This window comes from Notechis scutatus, chromosome 14 (assembly GCF_049901735.1).
Source record: "Notechis scutatus isolate UNSWTSFEM ecotype Mainland chromosome 14, rNotScu1.2, whole genome shotgun sequence".
NCBI lineage: Eukaryota > Metazoa > Chordata > Lepidosauria > Squamata > Elapidae > Notechis > Notechis scutatus.
The window spans coordinates 9889538-9912702 of NC_142022.1; the positions used below are offsets into that span (position 1 = coordinate 9889538).

Consider the following 23165-nt stretch of genomic DNA (forward strand, 5'->3'; position numbering starts at 1 on the left):
TCTTTCTTTCTTCTCTCTTCTGTTTCTTTCCTTTCTTATAAATACACTTTATTTCTAGCCTTGCCGAACACAAAGCAGCATTCACATATCCTGTTCATAATTTCAAATCTCAAGAGTTCATTCAATTATTCAGTTGCAACTGACAATATTTTCTCCTCATCCCTGTTACATCAGAAGCAGTGATTAAGCATCAGTAGATTCACTGATCTGGTCTACTAGTAATAACAACATTCAATAAAGATTTATTTGATTTTCAGTCAACATGTTCATTCAGAAGATAGAGGACAGATTTTGGAGAGAAAGGGAGAAGAAGAGAGTGTCAAAGAGAGGGTGGGAGGGAGAGGGAGAGGGGGAGAGAGAGAGAGAGAGAACACAAACATAAGGTTTGGAAGCTTTCATAGGGGGCCTTCAAAGAAAGGCTGAATGATCACCTCTTAGAGTGATGTAGTAGAACCTGTATATAACAAGTGTGGGAATATAGAGGTCCCTTCCAACTCTGTTGTTCTGGAAAAGAAAGTGGGATTTATGTACCCTGCTAAGCCATGTTAACTAGTTTATTCGAACAAACCATCATTATCAGAGCTTGAGAACTTGTATGCCAACAGCAGTATATGTTCTTGACATTGCTTCAAATGTCTCCAGATCAGACATGTTTTCATGGCTCTATGAAAGCTTAACTAAAATTGGGTTGGTCAAAATATTTGGGTTAGGTAGTTCAGAAAGGGGAACCATCATGGACAAAGTTCAACTTTGAGGTTCTGGAACTGGGGATGAGACCTCCAGGATGCTGCTCCTTCCAGTCATCACTGCAGAGTAGAGTCAACCTGGAGCATGTAGCTTCAGGATCAAAAGGAACTTGGGTGAACTGGTTCTTGGGAATACTCTTTTTCCATGTTCCCATGTGTTGGATAGGTTCAGGGATACCTGCAGAGTCACAAGCTCTCCACCTTGAAGTCAAAGGAATCCTTGGGTCTCCGTGCTGATCCACAAAAATGTTGTCATTTTCGCAGAGTCACTGCTGACAACAACCATCCGGCTTTGATCTTGCCTTCATCTCCACCCCATGGGTGTTGCTCACTTCCAAGATCACATAAACAGAAACATCTGACTTGCATACTACACAGGAAGAACAGAAGAAGTAGTAGCTTATTTGTGGTGACATGATTATCTCACCTTACAATGGCAATATGACAGTTTGTGCTGAGGGAAGTGCTTTTTGTTTTCTTTTGAATGCCAGAAATGCAAATTGTAGGAAGCCTAATGAAGTTTTATGAGCCCCAACTTCTTGAGGACACAGAGGGAATGGTATAAAAACCCTCTCTGCACTCTGGAGCTCCATCAGCTTCTGGTTGACTCTCCTGTCTTCACTACTTCTCTCCGAAGCAGGTAAGACTATCGACTTAGAGAGAATCCCTCCGGGTTGCGAGCAGATGAGGTAGATCTTCCAGCCAGAATCTGAGATTCTGCAAGATTTGGACCTCATCAGGGGCTAGAATGCTTCTGAATGCATCTGCTTTCAGAACCAGCTTCAGGCATTCTATTTGAAGGAGTAGGAAGGCTTCATTTCGAGTTTCAGAGCTCAGGGTTTAGAGAGAAAGGGAGAATAAGAGAGTGTCAAAGGGAGGCAGGGAGAGGGGGAGAATGGGAGAGTGAGGAATGAAAGCAATCCAGTCTTTTTAAGATAGCTGAGGTAGATCTTCAAGTCAAAATCTGAGGCACTTCAAAATATGGACCTCATCATAGGCCAGAATTCTTGCTCAACGTTTCTGCTTTCAAGAAGTCATTTTGGGGGTTTGCTATTTGATTTTTTTTGGCCAGGTTATAGAACCAGAGTGCCTCTGCTTTTTTCCAGAACCTTCTTTTCTTCTTCTTTTACTTCACACCATTAGCAGTTGAAGCCAGTTGGTCAAGGGCCATCACATTGGATCTAAATCGGACTTCTGAAATTATTGGGGAGCTAAGAGAAAGCCACGTTTTTAAAGTCTGATTATTTCTTCAAATATTTTTCTCCCCTCTAAGAAAGGGAAGGAATGGGTTTCCAGCTCTGCCTTCCAAAATTCATGGCCTCTACTGGTGAGCCTCTTGATCATTTCAGGTCAAGGAAGCCTAGCTTGAGAAGACCAGTTAGAGGCTACCATTCACCCCAGTCCGAGCAAATCAAATCCTATTAAAGTTATTGTGTTGGTTAACGGCAGACTAAACATTGTTGCAGTATTCCCAATGAAGTGCCTTGTGACCAATCCTCAGTCTTATCACCATGATAGCAACATCCTGGCAGTCATGTGATCAATATTTGGGTGCTTGGCAACTAGATGCATTCATGACAGTCTCAATTGTGGTCCTACATTGAAGGCCACCATACCAGGAAGAGTCTTCTGTTTTTTGCTTGGATGCCATTCGTGCCCTGGGTGTGAATCACAAAACCCATGGTTCTTCTTTTTCTTCTTCCAACAGCTCTTCCATCCAGCCATGGCTTTCTGTGGACCCTCTTGTGCTGTGCCATCTTGTGCCTCTGCCCCAGCTGTTGGCTTTGGATCAGCTGGTGCCAGAGGTCTCGGCTATGGAGGTCTCAGCTTTGGAGGTCTTGGCTTGGGCTACGGATACGGAGCTGGGGCCTTGGCCGAATCCTCAGGAAGCCTGGGCACCCTGGCCGGAGTCTTGCCCAAACCCATCAACCAGGTCCCACCCTCCGAGGTGACCATCCAGCCCCCTGCAGTTGTGGTCACCATCCCTGGTCCCATCCTGTCCGCCAGCTGTGAGCCCGTCGCCGTCGGAGGCAACGCACCATGTGCCCCTGGAGGTATCAGAGGTATCGGAGGTACCGGAGGTATCGGAGGTATCGGAGGTATCGGAGGTATCGGAGGTACCGGAGGTATCGGAGGTATCGGAGGTATCGGAGGTACCGGAGGTATCGGAGGTACCGGAGGTATTGGAGGTATCGGAGGTATCGGAGGTACCGGAGGTATCGGTATTGACTACTTCAGAGGCCGCCTGGGCCGAGATGGTACCCGTGGCTTCTACGGTTAGTCTTCGTTTCCCCCCACCAACTTTGCTTTAAAACAGCTCAACATCCTTCTCCCTTTGCTTATATATAACCAGCCTTCACCAGCTCTTGTGTGTCTCTTAATGTCCCTTCTGGGTCTTCCAATAAAATGTGCTTTATTTGAACCCACGTCTCTGTCTTCCTTTGCGCTCTATCCTTGGTAGCATGGGTTACTGTGAATTAAATTAAAGTGGGGGACTCTTGTCTTCAAACGACAAGAGCCTGCCTTCGGGGCTTCCAAGGACACTAAGATGAACCAAATCAAGGTCCTTCTAAGTCCAACCGTTGGTTTCTCCCAAAGGTCAACCACTACGGTGATTGCAAAGAGAAGCTTAGAGATCTGCCCCTTTGGTGCCACCACAGTTCACTACAGTACATTGGATGGATGGTCTCCCTGCAGCTAATGATGAATTTTCAAGACCCATAGTAGGCATCTCCTCCATGATGGCATCTCATTCACCATTAATGGCCGCTTAATGGCCACCACCAGATTTCACCATCTTCTCTCTCCCTCTCTTGCACTCTTAGGTCTTCAAGGTTTGCCTTTGGGCTGCCCAGAACCTGAACCCATTCAGACAAAGGAGCATCTGTTGAGGTTCACCTTCAGTTGTTAATGGTTTGGTTGAACCTCTCAGAAAACACAAGGACTTTGGCAGAAGGTCGGAACCCAAATCATGCAGAGAGGCCACTGATCCTCTCCTCCAACAGTGATCCCTGCTGGTTCTTCCCCGCTTGGATCAAAAATTTGAATAGTTGCCTTGATTTGGAAATATGATAGAATCAGAATTTATCAATGCTACAGATAACAGTCGATAGTTTGCTCTAGATGGGCCATATAGCCAAGTCTTTCCCAGGCTTCTCCAATCCATTGCATATATAATTCTTCCTTAAAAAAACTCCATTCATGATTTATTTATTTATTTAGTCAGTCAGTCAGTCAATTCTTTTGGGGAATTCCAGAAGATTCCATGAACTCCAGAATGTTCCATTCTTCTTCCAATCCTTGTTCATCCAGCTGTTCTAACAGATTTAGCACAGCACAAAAATGCAGCAGGTCCTTCATCCCATGATGGCTTCAGCCAACTCAGGGTGCAGTTCCTTAGCACAGCCTTTCCATGAAGAGACTCTACCTAGGGATCACCCTGGCTGAGATGAGGGATCTGGGAAACATGGTCTCCTTGCAAAGGCCATAGCATATCTCCAGAGAACCTACAAAAGAGGAAAGAATTTACTGTAAGTGTTATCCTAAATTCTATGTTCTCAAGCTTTGATGAGCAATCCTGGAGAACAGCTAGCAATGGGACCTCATTCCTGCTGAAACCTTTTACTCTCTGGTCATCATGATTGTCTACAGTAACAATGAATTCCACAAGCTCTTTCTAGCTTGCGGACTTTGATTTGTCTGTTCTGAATAGTCAAGTCAGGCCAGAATGGCATCTACAGGGCAACCTACCTTAAGCTCTGATAACAAAGAGTTTAAAAATGGGAAAGAGATACCACAGAAGGACACAATAACAGAATAACAGAAGGGACCTTGGAGCAGTGGTGGGATTCAAAGTATTTTACTACTGGTTCTGTGGGCGTGGCTTGGTGGGCGTGGCAGGGGAAGGATACTGTAAAATCACCATAACTTCCCCACCCCACTAACCTGCTTTCCAGCTCCGTTCTCCTGTGCAGGGCAACAAAAGAAGACCCAGCCGATCAGCTGGGACTCAATGGGAGGCAGAGAATAGGTGGGGTAGAGCCAGTCAGAGGTGGGATTTGCCGGTTCTCTGGACTACTCACAATTTCTGCTACCGGTTCTCCAGAACTGGTCAGAACCTGCTGAGTGCCACCTCTACCTTGGAGGTCTTCTAGCCCAAGCCCCTTGCTCAAGTAGGAAACCTAAAACTATTTCAAGCTGTCCAGTCTCTTCTTGAAAACCTCCAAGTGTTGGAGCACCCACAGCTTCCAGAGGGAAACCGTTCCATTGGGTTATTGTTCTAACTGTAGGAAATTACTCCTTAGTTCTAGGTTGGATCATCCCTCCTGGATGAGTTTCCATCCATTGCTTCTTGTTCTGCATTCTGGTGCTTTGGAGAATAGCTTGACCTTCTCTTCTTTGTGGCAGCCCCATGGATATTGGAAGACTGCTATCATGTCACCCCTAGTCCTTAACAGAAATAACAGAATGACAGAGTTGGAAGGGGCCCTGGAGGTCTTCTAGTCTTCTAGCTGAAGCAGGAGACTGTAGACCATTCCAGACAAATGGCTGTCCAGTCTCTTCTTGAAAGGCTCCAGTGATGAAGCATTTACAACCTCTGGAGGAAAACTCTTCCACTGATTCAGCGTTCTAACTATCAGGAAAATTCTCCATATTTGTAAGTTGGATCTCTCCCTGTTTAGTTTCCTCCATTGTTTCTTGTCCCACTTTCAGGTGCTTTGGAGAATAGCTTGACCTATTGTTGGGTCATGCCACCATGAGATGCCCTCTTTGCCACCATCTTTGAGGAAAGAGACATTTCTCTTTTTAAACATAATATATATATATATATGTGTGTGTGTGTGTGTGTGTGTGTGTGTGTATGTATATGTATATGTATATGTATATGTATATGTATATGTATATGTATATGTATATTTATCCTGTGGGTTCTCAGAAAAAAAAAGTGACCATAGGAAGTATGATGTTAGCCGTTTCATCTTCATAGGGCATCTTCAGAGGTGAGAAGCCAGATGTTGTTCCATGAGATTCCAAAGCCTCTTCAGGGAATCAAACTCATTGGCCTTCATGCTTTGGATAACTTTATTTGATCCATTAAATTTTAGATCTGGCAACCTGTAATTGTTACTCTGGTTTGGAGCCCGTAAGAGGGTGTATTTTGATTGTACCTTCCCTTCGTGGACATGAACCTGATCCTAGAGTGGACCTATGGTGGTTCCCATAGGTTTGTTGACTTGGTACTGAACATCTCATGTTCCTTAGGCCTCTCATCATAAGATATGTCCTCAAGCCAATCTATCAAGCAGAATAGAGTTGGAAGAAACCTTGAAGATCTTCTAGTCCAATCCCTGCTCAGGTAGGACAACCTAGACCAAAGAAGCTCCCCTGTCTTCTTTGTCACCTTGCCCTGAACCCTTTTCCAAACTGAATATCCTTCTCATCTGTGGTGCCCAGAATTATGCAAACTTCTCCAGATCTGTGGCCAGCAAGGCAGAACCGAGGGAAGGAGAAGCAGAATTGTGATAGACTTTCTAGCAGCCTTGACTGAGACCTGGCCCGGTTTATGTGGATGAATGCAAAGGGGAAACCCAACCAACGATCTCTTTCACCCAGCATGGCTTATTCATCAGCAGAGGAACCTTGCCCACCCTTCTCTTTCCACCCTTACCCACCCAGGCTCCATGGAGAAAACCTCCACCAAGGGAAGACTTCGCCCACCTTCAAATGACAGCCAAGGAGAACCACAAGTTTGCAGTGCAGAATGACTTTTATTAAAGTGCACAGAGAGAGCATTAAGAGAAACCGTGCAGATGTGCCAAAGCACTCCAAAGCCATCCACATTTCCTGTTTGAGAAAGGGAAGAGACAAGGTCCTTCATTACTTAATTGAAACCTTCCCTGCTTAATTTAGTAGGGGGCTCATTTCACAGGAAGGCATGGTACTCGCTGCTGAAGATGGCCAGGAAAGAGATGAAAGAGACTTGTGAAAGCTAGATGTGGGCCAATGTAGCACTCAGACATGCCTTAGCCAATCTTCTAAAGTCCAGTTTGATCATGGAGAGTCCTGGTTTATTTAACAGGGGAGGTTGCAAGGATTGCAGATGATGCTGCCACGGCGACCAAGACGCCCCAGCCGGCCTCCATAGTAGCCAGAACCTAAGCGTCCGAAACCTCCGACTCCTCCGATACCTCCAGGGGCACATGGTGCGTTGCCTCCGACGGCGACGGGCTCACAGCTGGCGGACAGGATGGGACCAGGGATGGTGACCACAACTGCAGGGGGCTGGATGGTCACCTCAGATGCTGGGATCTGGTTGATGCAGGAGGGTTGACTCCGGCCAGGGTGCCCAGGCTTCCTGAGGATTCGGCCAAGGCACCAGCTCCATAGCCGTAGCCCAAACCATAGCCAAGACCTCCAGAGCCGAGACCTCCATAGCTGAGACCTCCATAGCCGAGACCTCTGGCACCAGCTGATCCAAAGCCAACAGCTGGGGCGGAGGCACAAGATGGCACAGCACAAGAGGGTCCACAGAAAGCCATGGCTGGATGGAAGAGCTGTTGGTAGAAGAAAAAGAAGAACCATGGGTTTTGTGATTAACACCCAGAGCACGAATAGCATCCAAGAAAGAAACAGAAGACTCTTCCTGGCATCGTGGACAGGAAGCCTCAACATACACAATAACAGAGTTGGATGGGGCCTTGGAGGTCTTCTAATCCAACCCCTGCTCAAGCAGGAGACCCTCTACCATTTCAAAGGACTGTCCCATCTCTTTTTAATGAGCTCCAGTGTTGAAGCATCCACAACTTCCGGAAGTAAGTCAAAATCACACTTGGGACTGTCATAAATGTGTGCTTGTTTTCAAACCCTCTAATTTTGATCCCATTGTCAAGTGGAACAGTTCTTAAGCGAGTTTCACTTGTTTTTACAACCTCTTTTGGCTTGGTCATTAAAAGGATCCAGGTTTCCCTGTTGGCTTTGCTTCTTGGAAGTCACCTAGAAAGCTCATAAATTGTGACTAGCCTGGAACATTGCAACTGGTTAATCATGGGATCAAGGAGTAATTGTTTCGTCTTTTCTCAAAAACCCGCCGAGGCGGCTACAACCCCTATCAGATAGCTGTTCCACGGTTCTACAAATCTGAAGTTTTCCTAACATTTGTCTCATTCTGAGACAAACATGTTTTCTGAATGCTCAGGGCTCTTAAAGGTCTTTCCTTCCTTCCTTTCGTCCATCAGATTCTGAGTACACTATATTGTCAGTCTTCCATGCCACCCCATTCCATGAAACCAAGAGCCATAACAATCTAGAAAGGCATCTCAGATGCAAGGGACTTACCAGAGAGACTCTTGGAGAAGCAGTCAAGAGGAGGAGATGAAGCTGATGGAAACTCTCAGCAGGAGAAGCTCTTTTATACTGTTTTTCTGTCCCCACCACTTATTTAGAGACGGCCCCTTTTTACCACAGGGTTTCATTAATAAGCAATTTCCGCATAGCTTCATCCCTCTGGTGCCAATTATTTTAATAAGTAGGAATAAGTAGTTGAAGACTTAGCATTTTATCAACCACGTAAGTTGTGGTTGTCCCTTTAATCTTTTCTTTTCTTGTTTCCATGAACATCATTCATTCATTCAAAGTACAATGAATGAATGAATGAATGAACGAACGAACAAGTGAGTTAATGAGTGAGTGAGTGAGTGAAGGCATGACACATGGAAATTGTTATTGAGGGACCTGGTCTTTTCCTAGCATCACCATCTCTCTTCATGTTCTTACAAGGCGAAGGCAACAATTGAAAATGACAGAAAAGGTCAACTCTTTTCTCAATATTTAAGATCAAGTAGAATTGGCATTCATCGTGCCATCATTTGTTCCACAAAGTCAGAAGTCTCCCAGTGAAGGAACCTCTACTGATGGATTTCCATCACTAATAATAACTTTAAAATAATCTACTAATATTCCTTGTTCATTTATTTACTGACTCTGGCTTATAGGCTGCTCCAGTCCCAGAAGAAACCAGCACAAAAAAAGAGACAAAAGCAATAGAAACAAGGAGAAGCAATTCACACCAGACCCACGACCCATATCTTGGATCTTCACACCACTCCAAATGTGCTCCAGAACACCCATGTTTTCACACTTCTTTGAAAGTTTAGTAAAGTTAGGTTGGTCAAAATATTTGGGATAAACCAAATATTCGGACAGGGGGACTATCATGGAGAAGGTTGGACGCTGAGCTTCTGGAGGTGACAAGACCATTATGAGAAGGTTGAACACTGAGGATCTGGTGTTGAAACTCCATTCATGATGGGACCTCCTGGATGCTTCCTCCTCTAGATATCACCGCAGAGTGGGATTTATCTACCCTACTAAGCCATGTTATCTAATTTATTTGAACAAACCATTGTTATCAGAGCTTGAGGACTTGTGTCCCAACAGCAGCATGTGTCCTTCACGCTGCTTCAAATGTCTCTAGAACAGACATGTTCTCATGGCTCCATGAAAGCTTACCAATGTTGGGTTGGTCAACATTTTCAGGTTAGATAGTTCAGAAAAGGGGACTACCATGGAGAAAGGATGCTTCTCCCTCCAGACATTACTGAAAAGTAAAGTCAACCTGGAGCAGGTGGTCTCAGGTTCAAAGTGAACTGGGGTTACTGGTTTCCAACAAGGCCTTGAGAACACCATTCTGGCATCTTCCCATATGTTGGGTAGTTTGAGGGATATTTGCAGCATCATAAGCTACCCACCTTGAAGTCAAAGATATTCTGTGCTGATTCAAGGAAATGCCGTCATTTTCATGAAGTTGCTACTGAGGACAACAACCCAGCTTTGATCCTGACTGTATGCCCGCCCTGTGGCAGTGGCACATTTCCAAGATCAGATAAACCAAAGCATTTGACCTGAAGTTAGCAAACTTGAAAGGATGCACAGATCACCCAGTAGCTTATTTGTGGTGACATGATGATTGTACCTCAGAATGCCAAGGTGACAATTTCTGCTGAGGGAAGAACCTTTTTTTCTCTTTTGTATGACCAAAAAAGAAAATTGTAGGAAGCCAAATGACGTTTTATGAGCTCCAACTTCCTGAGGACGCAGAGAGGATGGTATAAAACCCTCTCTGCTCTCTGTAGCACCATCAGCTTCTGGTTGACTCTCCTGTCTTCACTACTTCTCTCCGAAGCAGGTAAGACTATCGACTCAGAGAGAATCCCTCTTGGTTGTGAGCAGATGAGGTAGATGGAGGTTCTTCAAAATATGGACCTCTTCATAGGCTAGAATGCTTCTGCTTTCAGAACCAGCTTCTGGTGCTCTATTTGAAGGAGTAGGAAGACTTCATTTTGAGTTTCAGAAGTTACAGGTCAGGTTTTGGAAAGAAAGGGAGAAAAAGAGAGTGTTAAAGGGAGGGAGAGAGAGGGAAAGAAGAGAGAGGGGCGAATGGAGAGATGGGGGGGGAGGGACAGAGGGGGAACAAAAGCAAACCAGTCTTTTTGAGATAGCTGGAGTAGATTTTCAAGTCAGAATCTGAGGTTCTTCAAAATATGGACCTCATCATAGGCTTGAATACTTCTGCTTTTAGAATCATGCTTTCTATTTGAAGGACTAAGATGGGCTTCATTTTGAGTTTCCCCCACTCCTTCTCTATTTTTAGCTTCCCATCCTAAGAGAACTGACTTTATGGTTAGGATACTGGAAAATAATCAGGTCTTTTTGAGATAGCTTGGATGGTCATAAAATCCAGGTTGTAATGACAAAAGATTGAGGGTAATCAGTTAACTCAACTGTTAACTAGAATGAATGATTGAGACCCAATATTGACTTCTAACTCAGAGGGCATGAAACCAGTTGAGAAGTTGAGGTCTAATTTTAGTTTCAGAGAGAGTTAACTAAAAACAAAATTGATTTTGTCCCGGAATTATTCCTCTTAGGTATAATAAAAAGAAAACTACAACAGAAAGACAAAATATCTCTTATTACATATATTAACAGCAGCGAGAATTTCATATGCTTAGTACTGGACGAAAAACTCCATACCACCTGAAGGCTTAATAATTAAAAAATTAGAGTGTGTGGAAATGGATAAATGAACTATGGAATTAAAAGGAAAACAGACACAGAATACAATGCAGTATGGGAAACATGGTTTATTCGGATTGATAATAGATATAAGAATAGAAAATGTAAATAAAGTATATAATAAATAAGAGGGTATGAAAGTATTATGTATTGTAAGTTTTGATAGGACACATAAACGTATATATAATGTCACAGCACTGTTTAATAACTATTGGTATTATGTATACATGGGAAAAAAACCTCAATAAAGCATTATTTAAAAAAATAGTTTCAGAGAAGATGACAAGAAAAATATGGGAGGACCTTTCTCCTGATCTCTTTAGGATTTTTCCGTTAGCTGGCCAAAGAAAGAAGCAGACTCTTCAGCCTTAAACAAAGGCATAGGGCACAGAGCTGGACTCATATTTACAGAGTATTTTTACACTTGATGGACTTGAGACACAGAAATGCAGGTTTCTCCCCTACTTTATAACTGAGGTGGAAACATGGAGCCTGTGATTTGATGTTGAATCTTGGTGACCATGCATTTTTCTTCTAGAACGTTTCTTTTTTTAGTCCTCCCTGTAATCTGAGGAAGTCAGTTGGCTGAGGACCATCATGTTGGATCCAAAGTGGGCTTCGAAAATAATGGGGCTGCTGAAGGAAAGCCAAAGTGCTTAAAGCTGGACCTTTCCTTCAAAATTTTCTTCTCCCCTCTAAGAAAGGGAAGGTTTGGGATTCCAGATCTGCCTTCCAAAATTCATGGCCTGTACTGGTGATCCTCCTGACCATTTCAGGTTGAGGAAGCCTAGCTTGAGAAGATCAATTAGAGGCTACCATTCACTCCCGTCCTAGCAAATCAAATCCTATTAAAACTATTGTGTTCGTTGGACGGAAGAAGCAAGGGATATGGTGATAGAAATGAATTGAATGCAATTCTCACAATCTCTCTCCATTTCTTACATTAGACTCACTTCACAACTCCACACCATGGCTTTCTGTGGACCCTCTTGTGCTGTGCCATCTTGCGCCTCCGCCCCAGCTGTTGGCTTTGGATCAGCTGGTGCCAGAGGTCTCGGCTATGGAGGTCTCGGCTATGGAGGTCTCGGCTATGGAAGTCTCGTCTCTGGAGGTATCGACTATAGTTTAGGTTATGGCTATGGAGCTGCTGGCTTGGCCGAATCCTCAAGAAACCTGGGCACCCTGGCCGGAGTCTTGCCCAAACCCATCAACCAGGTCCCACCCTCCGAGGTGATCATCCAGCCCCCTCCAGTTGTGGTCACCATCCCTGGTCCCATCCTGTCCGCCAGCTGTGAGCCCGTCGCCGTCGGAGGCAACGCACCATGTGCCCCTGGAGGTATCGGACGCTTAGGTGCTGGCTATCTCGGAGGCCGGCTGGGGCGTCTTGGTCGCCGTGGCAGCATCATCTGCAATCCTTGCAACCCCCTGTTAAGTAAACCAGGACTCTCCATGACCAAATACAGATTTCAGAAGATTGGCTAAGGCCCCATTTTGCCCTGTCTGCAGTTTTCACAATTCTCCTCTGCCTGCTCCAGGTTGCTCTAGATCCTATTGCTTGTGTTTTCCCCCCAGTATTTTCACAACCAGCAGAGAACTACATCCTCCTGTGAAATTATCTCTCTGCTAAATTGATCAGTCAAGGTATCAAGAAGCTGTGCAAACATCTTGGCTACAGAGGTCCCTCATTGGGTTATGGTTATGGATCTGGTGCTTTGGCTGAAAGCTCGGGCAGCATAGACCCCTTGACTGGTGTCACCCCCTTCTACCATCAACCAGACACCATCAATCGAGATCATCATCTAGCCACCTGCTTCCATTGTGACCATCCTTGGTCCTATTCTCTTCATCAGCTGTGAGCCCATTTGCATTGGAGGCAACATACCATGTGTAATCTCTGGTTCTTTAGAGAAGTGAAGCCTAGGCTTATGGCTTTGGGAGCACATGGACCCATGAACAAAAAAGAAGGTGTCTTCCAGGATATTGTGGAGATGTCTGCTTGTCTTTGTATTGCTCTGGTCTAAGCCTAGAAATGATCTAACATGGACCAAGAACATGAAGGTTATCAGGGCTTAGAATCTGAAAATTCTTTTTCCACCGGACTGGCATTTCTTCTTTCTTGTCTCGGCATCGCTTCTCTTTATTTGCTTTGTATGTCATTATTGTTCCTTTGATAATTGTCCACTCATGCTTTTGTTCCTATTTCTTCATTAAAACTCATGCTGCATTCTCATTTCTGAATCTCTGGTTTGTTTGTTTGTTTGAAGTCCATCCTCTTCTCATTACATCTTCTGAAGAGTGAACATTCTCAGTACAGTGGTTCTTCTGTAGAGGCACCCAATCTGCCTAACCAGGCTAGTTTGAGTTCCAACATATTATATGGACCACCAAACCCATTCCATACCAATGGGAAAGTCCATTTGAACCCCAAACCCAACCAGGTTGATTATGGGTCACACCAGGTATCAACTCCAAACCTAGTCAACCGGGGGAACAGTGTCTCTCCTCCACTCAGTCATTCCTCCAATGAAACAATACAGACGTACAGAGTTGCCCACAACACAAGATGGTTGATTGCTAAACCCAACAGGTGTTAGAATACTTATTGGCTGCTGCTCCCAAGTCCCACCTACTTGTTCCTCAAATGTCCAATAGGAAAGGGGGGGATGTAATGAAGTACCCTGAAGCAAAAGGTTATGACCTGTTTCATTTGTTGGCATTGCTGGTTGGACGAAACCGAGGCATGGTGGTTTGTTAAGCATCGATTGGGACATGAAGTCTACCCATTGTGGCTCAGGCGATAAACTATGGCTAAGCAAAAGAGGGCTATGATATTGTGTTCTTTCTATTTTGCCTTCTAAGAAGAACCTTCTTCATCATCAGATCTTCACTAATGGGGCTGAGAATACAAGAGGTCTTCAAAAGAGGCTATGCTAGCCAGGAAGGACCTTTGAAGAGTTGACTGACCTCTATCTGAAAGGGGTTCTTGAGAACTCCAGAACCCTTACTCTACAGGTTTACTGTATCTTGTTTTTCCACAGCTGTGGCAAAATACACAGAAGTTCACACACAACAGGTTTCACCAGGTGTGATAAAGATATCTCTGTTTTATTCAGATCTCTTGTTGTATTTTAGGATTATGGCTTATTGTTCTGGACAAGCAGAGGTGAACTGACTGACCAGGTTAAGTCCATCCTCATCCTCATCTTGTGACATTTTTATGGTTTACTTTCAAATTTGGATCTGTGCGAATAATTTCTGAATGTCTTCTGCACAAGCACAATCACAAGCAATAAAGGTGAATAAAGAACTCCAACAGGATGTCTGTGGGGCCTCATATATTTAATTCTGCCTTAATTGTGTTTAATTTTATTTTTCTAATAACACCACAGCCAACCTGCATTTTTCCCTACCTTTCTTTCTCGTTACCTGGATTTAAACCCAGGGCAGGAATTTCTTGCATATTTCTTTTCAACAAGAGGCCTATTTTCAGATAACAGATAATCAGAGTTGGAAGGGATCTTCTAGGTCATCTAGTCTAACCCCCCACCCAAGCGAGAGACCCTACACCAATTTCTGGCAGATGGGAGTCCAATCTCTTCTTGAAAGTCTCAAGTGATGACGCTCCCACAACTTCCAAGGGCAACTTCTGTTCCATGGGTTGATTATTCTCACTGTCAGAAAGTTCCTCCTTATTTCCAGGTTCATGTCTCCTTGAGATTGTTTATCTGTGCTTTTCTTTTATTTTTCATCATTTGAGGATTATTTTTAATTTCTCTTTTTTTGTATCCTGAGGGCAATCATTCAGGGACACTTTTTGCTACAAATTAAAAAAAAAGAAAACATTTGCATCAGCAAACGTCAAGCCAATTTTGCAAATATAAGCTCGCGGGCATAAGAGAAGGTGCATTGTATATTGTTGTTTCAACAAGAAACTCCAGGCGTCTCGGGGATGCTAATAAGGGATCAAAGAAAAGGTATGCATTTCCCACTAATTATTTGATTTGCTGAGTTCTTTGTGAGCTCAGCTTTGTCAAGCACTGAGTCAGCAGAAAAGATCGAGAAAAACATTCTCGCGTCGTGCTGACAATAGAGATGGCTACAATTTTTAATTTAAATTCCTCTGCTTTTTATGAGTGTCTTGGAGTCTGGGATGCAGGTTCATAATTTTGGGGTGCCCAATTTAAGATATCCTGAATTTTCAGGGCCTTTCAATTTCATCTGAGCTGGTTTGCACGATCCAGATGAAGCTTTGCAAGACGGTCAGTTTCAGAATTTAATTGGACAGAAGAAGTTTATCTATCCAAGTTTCTTCCAGATAGACCTTAGCTTTTACAGACAGATGGGGGAGGAAAAAAAAATCAGGGATTATATTTTCCTTATTCTCCAGGTAAGATTTTTGAAAATGTTCCCTTGCCATCCCCTATTTGACTTTGCTCTAAGCCATGAATGAATAAATGGATGGATGGATGGATGAAATACCAGATTTTGAAATGTGTGAACTCCTCTCTTGGACTGCTGTTTTCTACATTGCCTCCACCTTGCTACAAGGAAGAGGAGATGAAAAATTGAAAGAAAAACCAAGAGACATGGAATTACGTGCCTGGAGATTTATTGAAAAGGGCCATGAAGCAACACAGTGGGTGAAAAAACCATGAACCATGAACGGAGAAAAGGAGCTGGGTCCTGAGCAGTTCAAAGGAGAAAAGAACTCAGGGAGAGAAAAGCAGAAAGCTCAGACCTTCTACAGAAGGTCTTCCAGTCCAAATCTTCTCAATCCAAGACCAGCAGAAGCAGTCTCATCAGTTCTGTAAACATGAGGATCCATTCTTTGGATTCTACCTGTCCATCAGTAACCACAAGGGATCAAGATGACGTTTCCACGGCCTCCTGAAGATTTTTCGCACCGAGCAATCCTCTTCTCGCGGCTGAGGGCCTTCCTAGGATCCCAGATCCAGGAGCAGCACATGGTGTGCTGCCTCCAACGGCAACAGGGTCACAGCTGGCGGAGAGGATGGGACCAGGGATGGTCACAATGAAGGGAGGAGGCTGGATCACGAGCTCTGCAGGAGGGATCTGGTTGATGGGTTGTGGGACGATTCCAGACAGGGTTCCAAGTTCTCCAGAACTTACGCCTCCTCCGAGAAGACTACCTCCCAGGCCACCCATGCTTCCTCCTTGAAGGCCACCTCCAAGACCTCTACCACCAAGGCCAAGGCCACCAGCAGAGGCACCTCCAAAGGCACCAGCAGAACCAAGACCAAACTGTGGGGTGGAGCAACAAGATGGGACGACACAGGATGGAGAACAGAAAGCCATTGCTGAAATCTGGAAACTAGATCAAGAAGGAACCAAGTCAAAACAAAGGAGAAGAAAACAAATTCATGTATCTTCATCATTTATCATACTTCTCTCCTACCAGTTTCCCAAGATAAGTTCTCCTAATTTTTACAGCTTTTCCTCCTCAGACACAAAAACTTTATCCATGGATCTTAGGAGGTACCAAGCGTGGAAAATTTCAGCTACCAATTTTGGAAGACCAAGCTGGTCGTGACCACACAGAGCCATTCTCACAAAAGGTGTTGGCATGGAGAAGAATCAGAAGACCTCACTGGATCCTAAAGGACACATTAGCTAAGCATGGACATTTCTCCAAGAACCATGGCCTCTTACCTCTTCTTCTGAGATCTTTATGTGAAGACAGGAGAACTCAAGTGAAGCTGTTGAGATACCTGAAGAGGCCAAAGCTTTTATACCATTCTGCTGGCCTTCTCAAATGTCTAAGAAGCCACCTCTTTTGTCTGATGTTCTTAGTTTGCAACACCCATTTTTACCCTTTTTCCTGAGTCAGAATAGTTTTATTAAGAACTCAGAAGAATTAAGGTACCATCAAAGAAAGTTAATAGCCCATCATCACTTCCTTTCGTCTTCCTTTCGTCTTGCATTGATCTTCGTGTTTTCTTTGATTTAAACCCTGGGGAAGGAAAATAAATAAATAAATGGATTACAAATACCCTGGGGTTCAAGGAATCATCTAAACCCTCCCAAATTTCTTCTGACAGCTCAGAAATTCTTGCTTGTAGGCAGCGTGGCTACCAATGAGATTTGTAATGCCACGAGATCAAAAGGGTCACTCCCTGTGGATTGACCAGACAGATTTTGCATCACTCTCTTTTGTCTGATTTAAATCCAAACATTTTTTTAAAAAAGGGAGGCCTGATTTAAGTCTAATTTTACACCTACGGACTGTCCTCATGTAGCACCAAAATCAGGACTCAGTCATTAATTGAAGCAATGGCTGTGTTTGTCTACGTGTATTTACCCAAGTAATATGGCTGTGGCATTATTATTTAACAGAATAACAGAGTTGGAAGGGACTTTGAAGGTCTTCTAGTCAACCTTCGGCTCAAGCAGGAAACCCTATATACCATTCCAGACAGATCTTTTCTTAAAAACCTCCAGTGATGAAGCACCCACAACTTCCAGAAACAAATTGTTCTACTGATTGATTGTTCTCACCGTCAGAAAATCTCTCCTTAGATGTAGGTTGCGTCTCTCCATCCATTGCTTCTTGTCCTGCTTTCAGGGGCTTTGGAGAATAGCTTGACTCCCTCTTCTTTGGGGCAGCCCCTCAAATATTGGAAGGCTGCTATCATGTCTCACCTGATGCTTCGTTTCATTAAACTAGACATATCCAATTCCTGCAACCCCTCTTTGTATGTTTTAGCTTCCAGCCCCATTTAACCATTTTTGTTGCTCTTCTCTGCACTCTTTCCACGTTCTCAACATCGTTTTCATATCATGGGGGCCAAAACAGGATGCAATCAAGGCTTTATAAAGAGGGAATTAAAACCGCACATCATTTTCATTCTATCCCTCAATGAATGCTTTGGAAGGAAGCATAACCAAAGTTGTAATACTTGAGGGACACTTGCACCAGAGACAAATTCCTTCTGTGTCTCATCACACTTGGCCAAATAAAATTATTCAACTCAACTCAGTTCCTTAGAGGGTCATTTGATCAACCAAACAAAGCAGTTATTTGTAGCAATTTCCTGGTCGGGCTTCAAAGACAACTCAACCCTCTCTGATGGATCCAGGAGGATAAAATTTGAGCCTCCCAATAGAGGAATCCAAGGAACTAGACTCAAGAGAAATATGACTTTGAGATGTCCTGGTTTCTTGGTATTGCAAGAACATGCTTGGTCATTTGATCTTCACTTTGGCTTCAGGTTGAGCAGTAAAATTAAGATGCAGATTATGACGCCTGAAATATACTATGCTCAGCCTTCCTTATGAAGCAATTTTTAGCGTGCTAAATCCTTAATGGGCCAATTCTTTGAAGTGGCCTCATATGGCAATCATGTTCTCATGTTAATACCTAGATTTTTTGCTAATCACCCCAGCATGATGTGCCTTGGGACTTTAATTAATTGTTTTTGAAGTAGTTGGATTATTTCTGAGGCTTCCTTAAGAATTACAGCTTTGGTTATTCTTCTTTCCTTCCTTCCTTCTTCCCTTCCTTCCTTCCTTCCTTCCATCCATCCATCCTTCTTTGCTTTCCCTTCTTCTATTTCCTTCCTACTTCCATTCCTTTCTTCCTTCCTCCCTTCCTTCCTCCCAACCTCTCAAATAAAAAACAACCAAGGCTGACCACTATGCCAATCAACAAATTGGGAACATTAAATAAAGCAAAGCAAATTTTTTTTTTTCATGATGGCAGCTTACTTCTCCAGCATTTTCTGCTGAGCAATGCTAGGTTACCCACATGAAAAGAAAACCAGCCATGGCTCACACAACCTTTAAGCCAGAAAAGAGGCAGAGTCTGACCAGTCCAAACCAGTCCAGATGCCAAGACAAGAGTATAAAAAGCCCAGCTCCATTTCCAAAATCCAACAGGTTCACTTGACTCTCTTGTCTTCGTAACTTCTCCTCAAAGAACAGGTAAGTTCATTTGTCTTCTGCAGATTTGGGTAGGAAACTGGTAGGAGAGAAATATGATAACCGATGGAGAGATTGTCTTCTTCTCTTTCTCCTTTGTTCTGACTTAGTTCCTTCTTGACCTTGTCTCCAGATTTCAGCAATGGCTTTCTGTCCTCCATCCTGCACCATCCCATCTTGTAGCTCCACCCCACAGTTTGGTCTTGGTTCTGCTGGTGCCTTTGGAGGTGCCTCTGCTGGTGGCCTTGGCCTTGGTGGTAGAGGTCTTGGAGGTGGCCTTCAAGGAGACCTGGGAGGAGGCATACGTTCTGGAGAACTTGGAACCCTGTCTGGAATCGTCCCACAACCCATCAACCAGATCCCACCTGCAGAGATCATGATCCAGCCTCCTCCCGTCATTGTGACCATCCCTGGTCCCATCCTCTCCGCCAGCTGTGACCCTGTTGCCGTTGGAGGCAGCACACCATGTGCTGCTCCTGGATCTGGGATCCTAGGAAGGCCCTCAGCCCTGAGTAGAGGATTGCTCGGTGGGAGAAATCTTCAGGGAGGCCGTGGAAACGTCATCTTGATCCCTTGTGGTTACTGATGGACAGGTAGAATCCAAAGAATGGATCCTCATGTTTACAGAACTGATGAGACTGCTTCTGCTGGTCTTGGATTGAGAAGATTTGGACTGGAAGACCTTCTGTAGAAGGTCTGAGCTTTCTGCTTTTCTCTCCCTGTGTTCTTTTCTCCTTTGAACTGCTCAGGACCCAGCTCATTTTCTCCGTGAAATTCATGGTTTTTTCACCCACTGTGTTGCTTCATGGCCCTTTTCAATAAATCTCCAGGCACGTAATTCCATGTCTCTTGGTTTTTCTTTCGATGTTTGATATCGTCTTCCTTGCAACGAGATAGCCAACATGACCAGTTGCATCTTTTGGTCTGAATTAGAAGCAAAAATGGGAAACTATGTAAACCCCAAATCTAACAAATGAGTTATAGTTCTAGAAGTTTCTTCCATCATGGCTGGGAGGCTAGGAGTTCTAGTCAATACCCCTCTGGGGAAGAATACCTAGGGAGTGGTTTTGGTTGCAAAAATGTGTGTATGGGATCCGGAGCGACAACATTTTTAATTGGCTTCACACTTCATCTTGCCACTAAATGCATTTTTACCACACCTCACTAAGATTTTCTCGCATTTCGATAGCCAGATGGGTGGCATGTAAATTTAATAAATAGCACAACCTAGCACAAAACATAGCATGATATAAATGTAACTGATAACGTAAACTATAACATAACGTAACATAAACCATCAAACATAATGTAACATAACCAACATGACATAAGGATTTATGGGCTAACTGGCTGTGTAGTCGTCTCTATCTAAAACCTTTTTAAAAGAAAAAGAATAGCTATTCTGATAATAACATTTTTAAAAATCAGCTGGTATCCAGTAGGGGAAATATAAAGGGGAAAGTTTCCTTTTCCCACTATGTATTCAAAATGGACAGTTATTAATACACACACACAGAGAGAGAGAGAGAGAGAGAGAGAGAGAGAGAGAGAGAGAGAGAGAGAGACATATTCCTGCTGGCTGGGGAATTCTGGGAGTTGGTCCTCACAAAGTTATTGAGGTTGAGTAATAGTGATCTAAAGACTTCTCACACGGGCCATAGGAAAGGGATTAATTCTGACTTTTCTCCAATCTACAGGTGTGCCACGTCCAAGAAATTTTGAACTGGGAATGCAGCTTCCATACCACTCCCTTCTGTCATGGGAACATCCAATGTTTCTGGTGCTTTCATAAACCCAAGTTCCTAGATCTCATGGCCATAGGTGGGTGGTGATAACATCCAGGAAGAAAAGACACAGGCGAAGTTAATTAAAAGCCCAATTCTGAAGGGGCGTGTTTTAATCACGAGGGATGTCAACAACATCGCATAAAAGCATACAGCCTCTTGGAAAGTTCTCTCCATTTAGCATCCTTAAGACTAGAAGTAACCCCTCCAGAGGGTTAGAAGACACAGGTGCAGTTCAGAAATTCACAGTGGAGAGCGGAGAGAAAACCAGATGCTATAATGGGAAAACTTTATTTTCGTTCTGAAACCTGGATGGCCCTGCTTGTCCTTGTGAACAACCTGACGTGCGTCTTCAGAGAGGCATCCATTATGGGGTTCTTCCAGAGAAAGGAGGATGTAGAACCATTTGGGAAAAGAAAGGAAGGAAGGAAGGGAGGGAGAGAGGGAGGGAGGGAGGAAGTAGAAGAAGGAGGGAGGAAGAGAGGATGGGAGGAAATAGAAAAAGGGAAGGAAGGAAGGAGGAAGGGAGAGTGGGAGTAGAAGAAGGAGGGAGGGAGGAAATAGAAGGGGAAGGAAGGGAGGGAGGGATGAAGAGAGGAAGGAAGTAGAAGAAGGAGGGAGGGGGAAGAGAGGAAGGGAGGAAATAGAAAAAGGGGAAGGAAGGAAGGAGGAAGGGAGAGTGGGAGTAGAAGAAAGAGGGAGGGAGGAAATAGAAGGGGAAGGAAGGGAGGGAGGGATGAAGAGAGGAAGGAAGTAGAAGAAGGAGGGAGGGAGGAAGAGAGGAAGGGAGGAAATAGAAAAGGGGGAAGGAAGGAAGGAGGAAGGGAGAGTGGGAGTAGAAGAAAGAGGGAGGGAGGAAATAGAAGGGGAAGGAAGGGAGGGATGAAGAGAGGTAAGAAGTAGAAGGAGGAGGGAGGGAGGGAGGGGGGAGGAAGAGAGGAAGGGAGGAAATAGAAAAAGGGGAAGGAAGGAAGGAAGGAAGGAAGGAAGGAAGGAAGGAAGGAAGGAAGGAAGGAAGGAAGGAAGGAAGGAAGGAAGTAGAAGTCTTAGGTATTCAAATTGTCCACTAGATGACAGCAAAGGGACACAATTGGCTCTAGACCTTGGTAGGCTCCTCCTGAGCTTCACTGAAGAACTGAAGAAAAGGGTTATAGGTGGACAAACCTTGGAAAATGCGACTGGGTTGGGTGTTAAAGTATTGAAAGCGATACATGGCAATCACAGCAGAAGTGGTCATCCCGATGCAGGAGCCCTGTGAGATCGTCTTGGACATGGCAACCTTCTACAGGTGGTTGTCGAAAGCTCTCTGGTCTTCTGGAATGCTAAAGATGGACTTGCTTGCTTGGGAAATTCTATTCATCTTTTCTAGGTTTTGAGAGTGCAGGTGGATGGTGACAAATTGAATGGCATGGCCTGGGACCAGTGATGATGATGATCCTCCTCCTCCTCCTCCTCCTCCTCTGACACTGTATCTTCTTCTGCTCCTCCTTCTTCTGCTCCTCCTTCTTCTGCTCCTCTTTCTTCTGCTCCTCCTCCTTCTCCTTCTCCTTCTCCTTCTTTTTCTCCTCCTCCTCCTCCTTCTCCTCCTTCTCCTTCTTTTTCTCCTCCTTCTCCTTCTTTTCCTTCTCCTTCTTCTTCTTCTTCTTCTTCTTCTTTTTCTTCTCCTTCTTCTTCTCCTCTTCCTTCTCTTCCTCATCTTCCTCCTTATGCTTCTTCTTTTTCTTCTTCTTGCCCTCCTCCTCCTCCTCCTCCTCCTTCATCACCTCCTCCACCTTCTCCTCCTCCTCCTTTCCTTTGTCCTCCTCATTCTCTTCCTTCTCCTTCCCTTCCATAAAAGAAGGAACCATGTTCAAGAACTTATTAACACCCCACCAAGTGTTAATTCCTGGGCGGGGGGAGGAGAAAAGAATGAAAATACGGATCTTTGTGCCTGAAAGAAAAAGACAAGACCAGATGAAGAAGTTGCTTGCGAAAGAAGAGACACAAATCAATGTCCTTCTTATTGGTGAAGATCTACCTTCTGGTGTCCCGTTCTAAATCCCCTCTTTTAAGAATATTTCACTGGAGAAGGAGCAGAAGGTATGATCAGAGTCTGGAAGGCTACGTTGATTATGGAAGGAAGCGAACCTATCAACCAAATATATAGCATAATGTCTACCAGACAGATGTATTGGCAGTTCATTCCACACCAATTAAAAATAGCACCAAGCAAATTTTAATTAACCATGATGGGGGAAAGACCATCATTTCCGTGCCATAGAATATCTAAAGAACTTCTGAAAGGAATTATAAACCACCACAATAAAGTGAACAAAACATGACTGAACACCCATGACTGAGTGACTGTGCTTCTGTGTGTTTAGGGGTGTGTGTGTGTGTGTGTGTGTATACATGTATACGTGTACAAATTTCCCATTTCCTGTTTTGTCATTCTTTCAGGACGTTAATCAAACAAGTCCACCTCCTAGTGGTCACTATTAAAATACACACACAACTCATTTATGTTTAAAAAAAAGTTTTGTTTTCTTTCATCTGGATGAAATATATTTCTTCAGAAGTCATGGGAGCTTCACTGCTGGAAGCTTTCAAGAAGTGACTGGACTGCCATCTGTCAGAAATGGTG

General features: G+C 44.0%; 1 protein-coding gene across 1 annotated transcript; it reads left to right on the plus strand.

Moving 5' to 3' along the window:
• Positions 1-1133: 1133 nt before the first annotated feature.
• On the plus strand, positions 1134-12302 carry LOC148129553 (uncharacterized). The gene is made up of 2 exons (XM_087943725.1): positions 1134-1386; positions 11768-12302. The coding sequence occupies exons 1-2, from the start codon at positions 1271-1273 to the stop codon at positions 12300-12302; spliced, it is 651 nt and encodes a 216-aa protein (XP_087799851.1). The 5' UTR covers positions 1134-1270.
• Positions 12303-23165: the final 10863 nt, after the last annotated feature.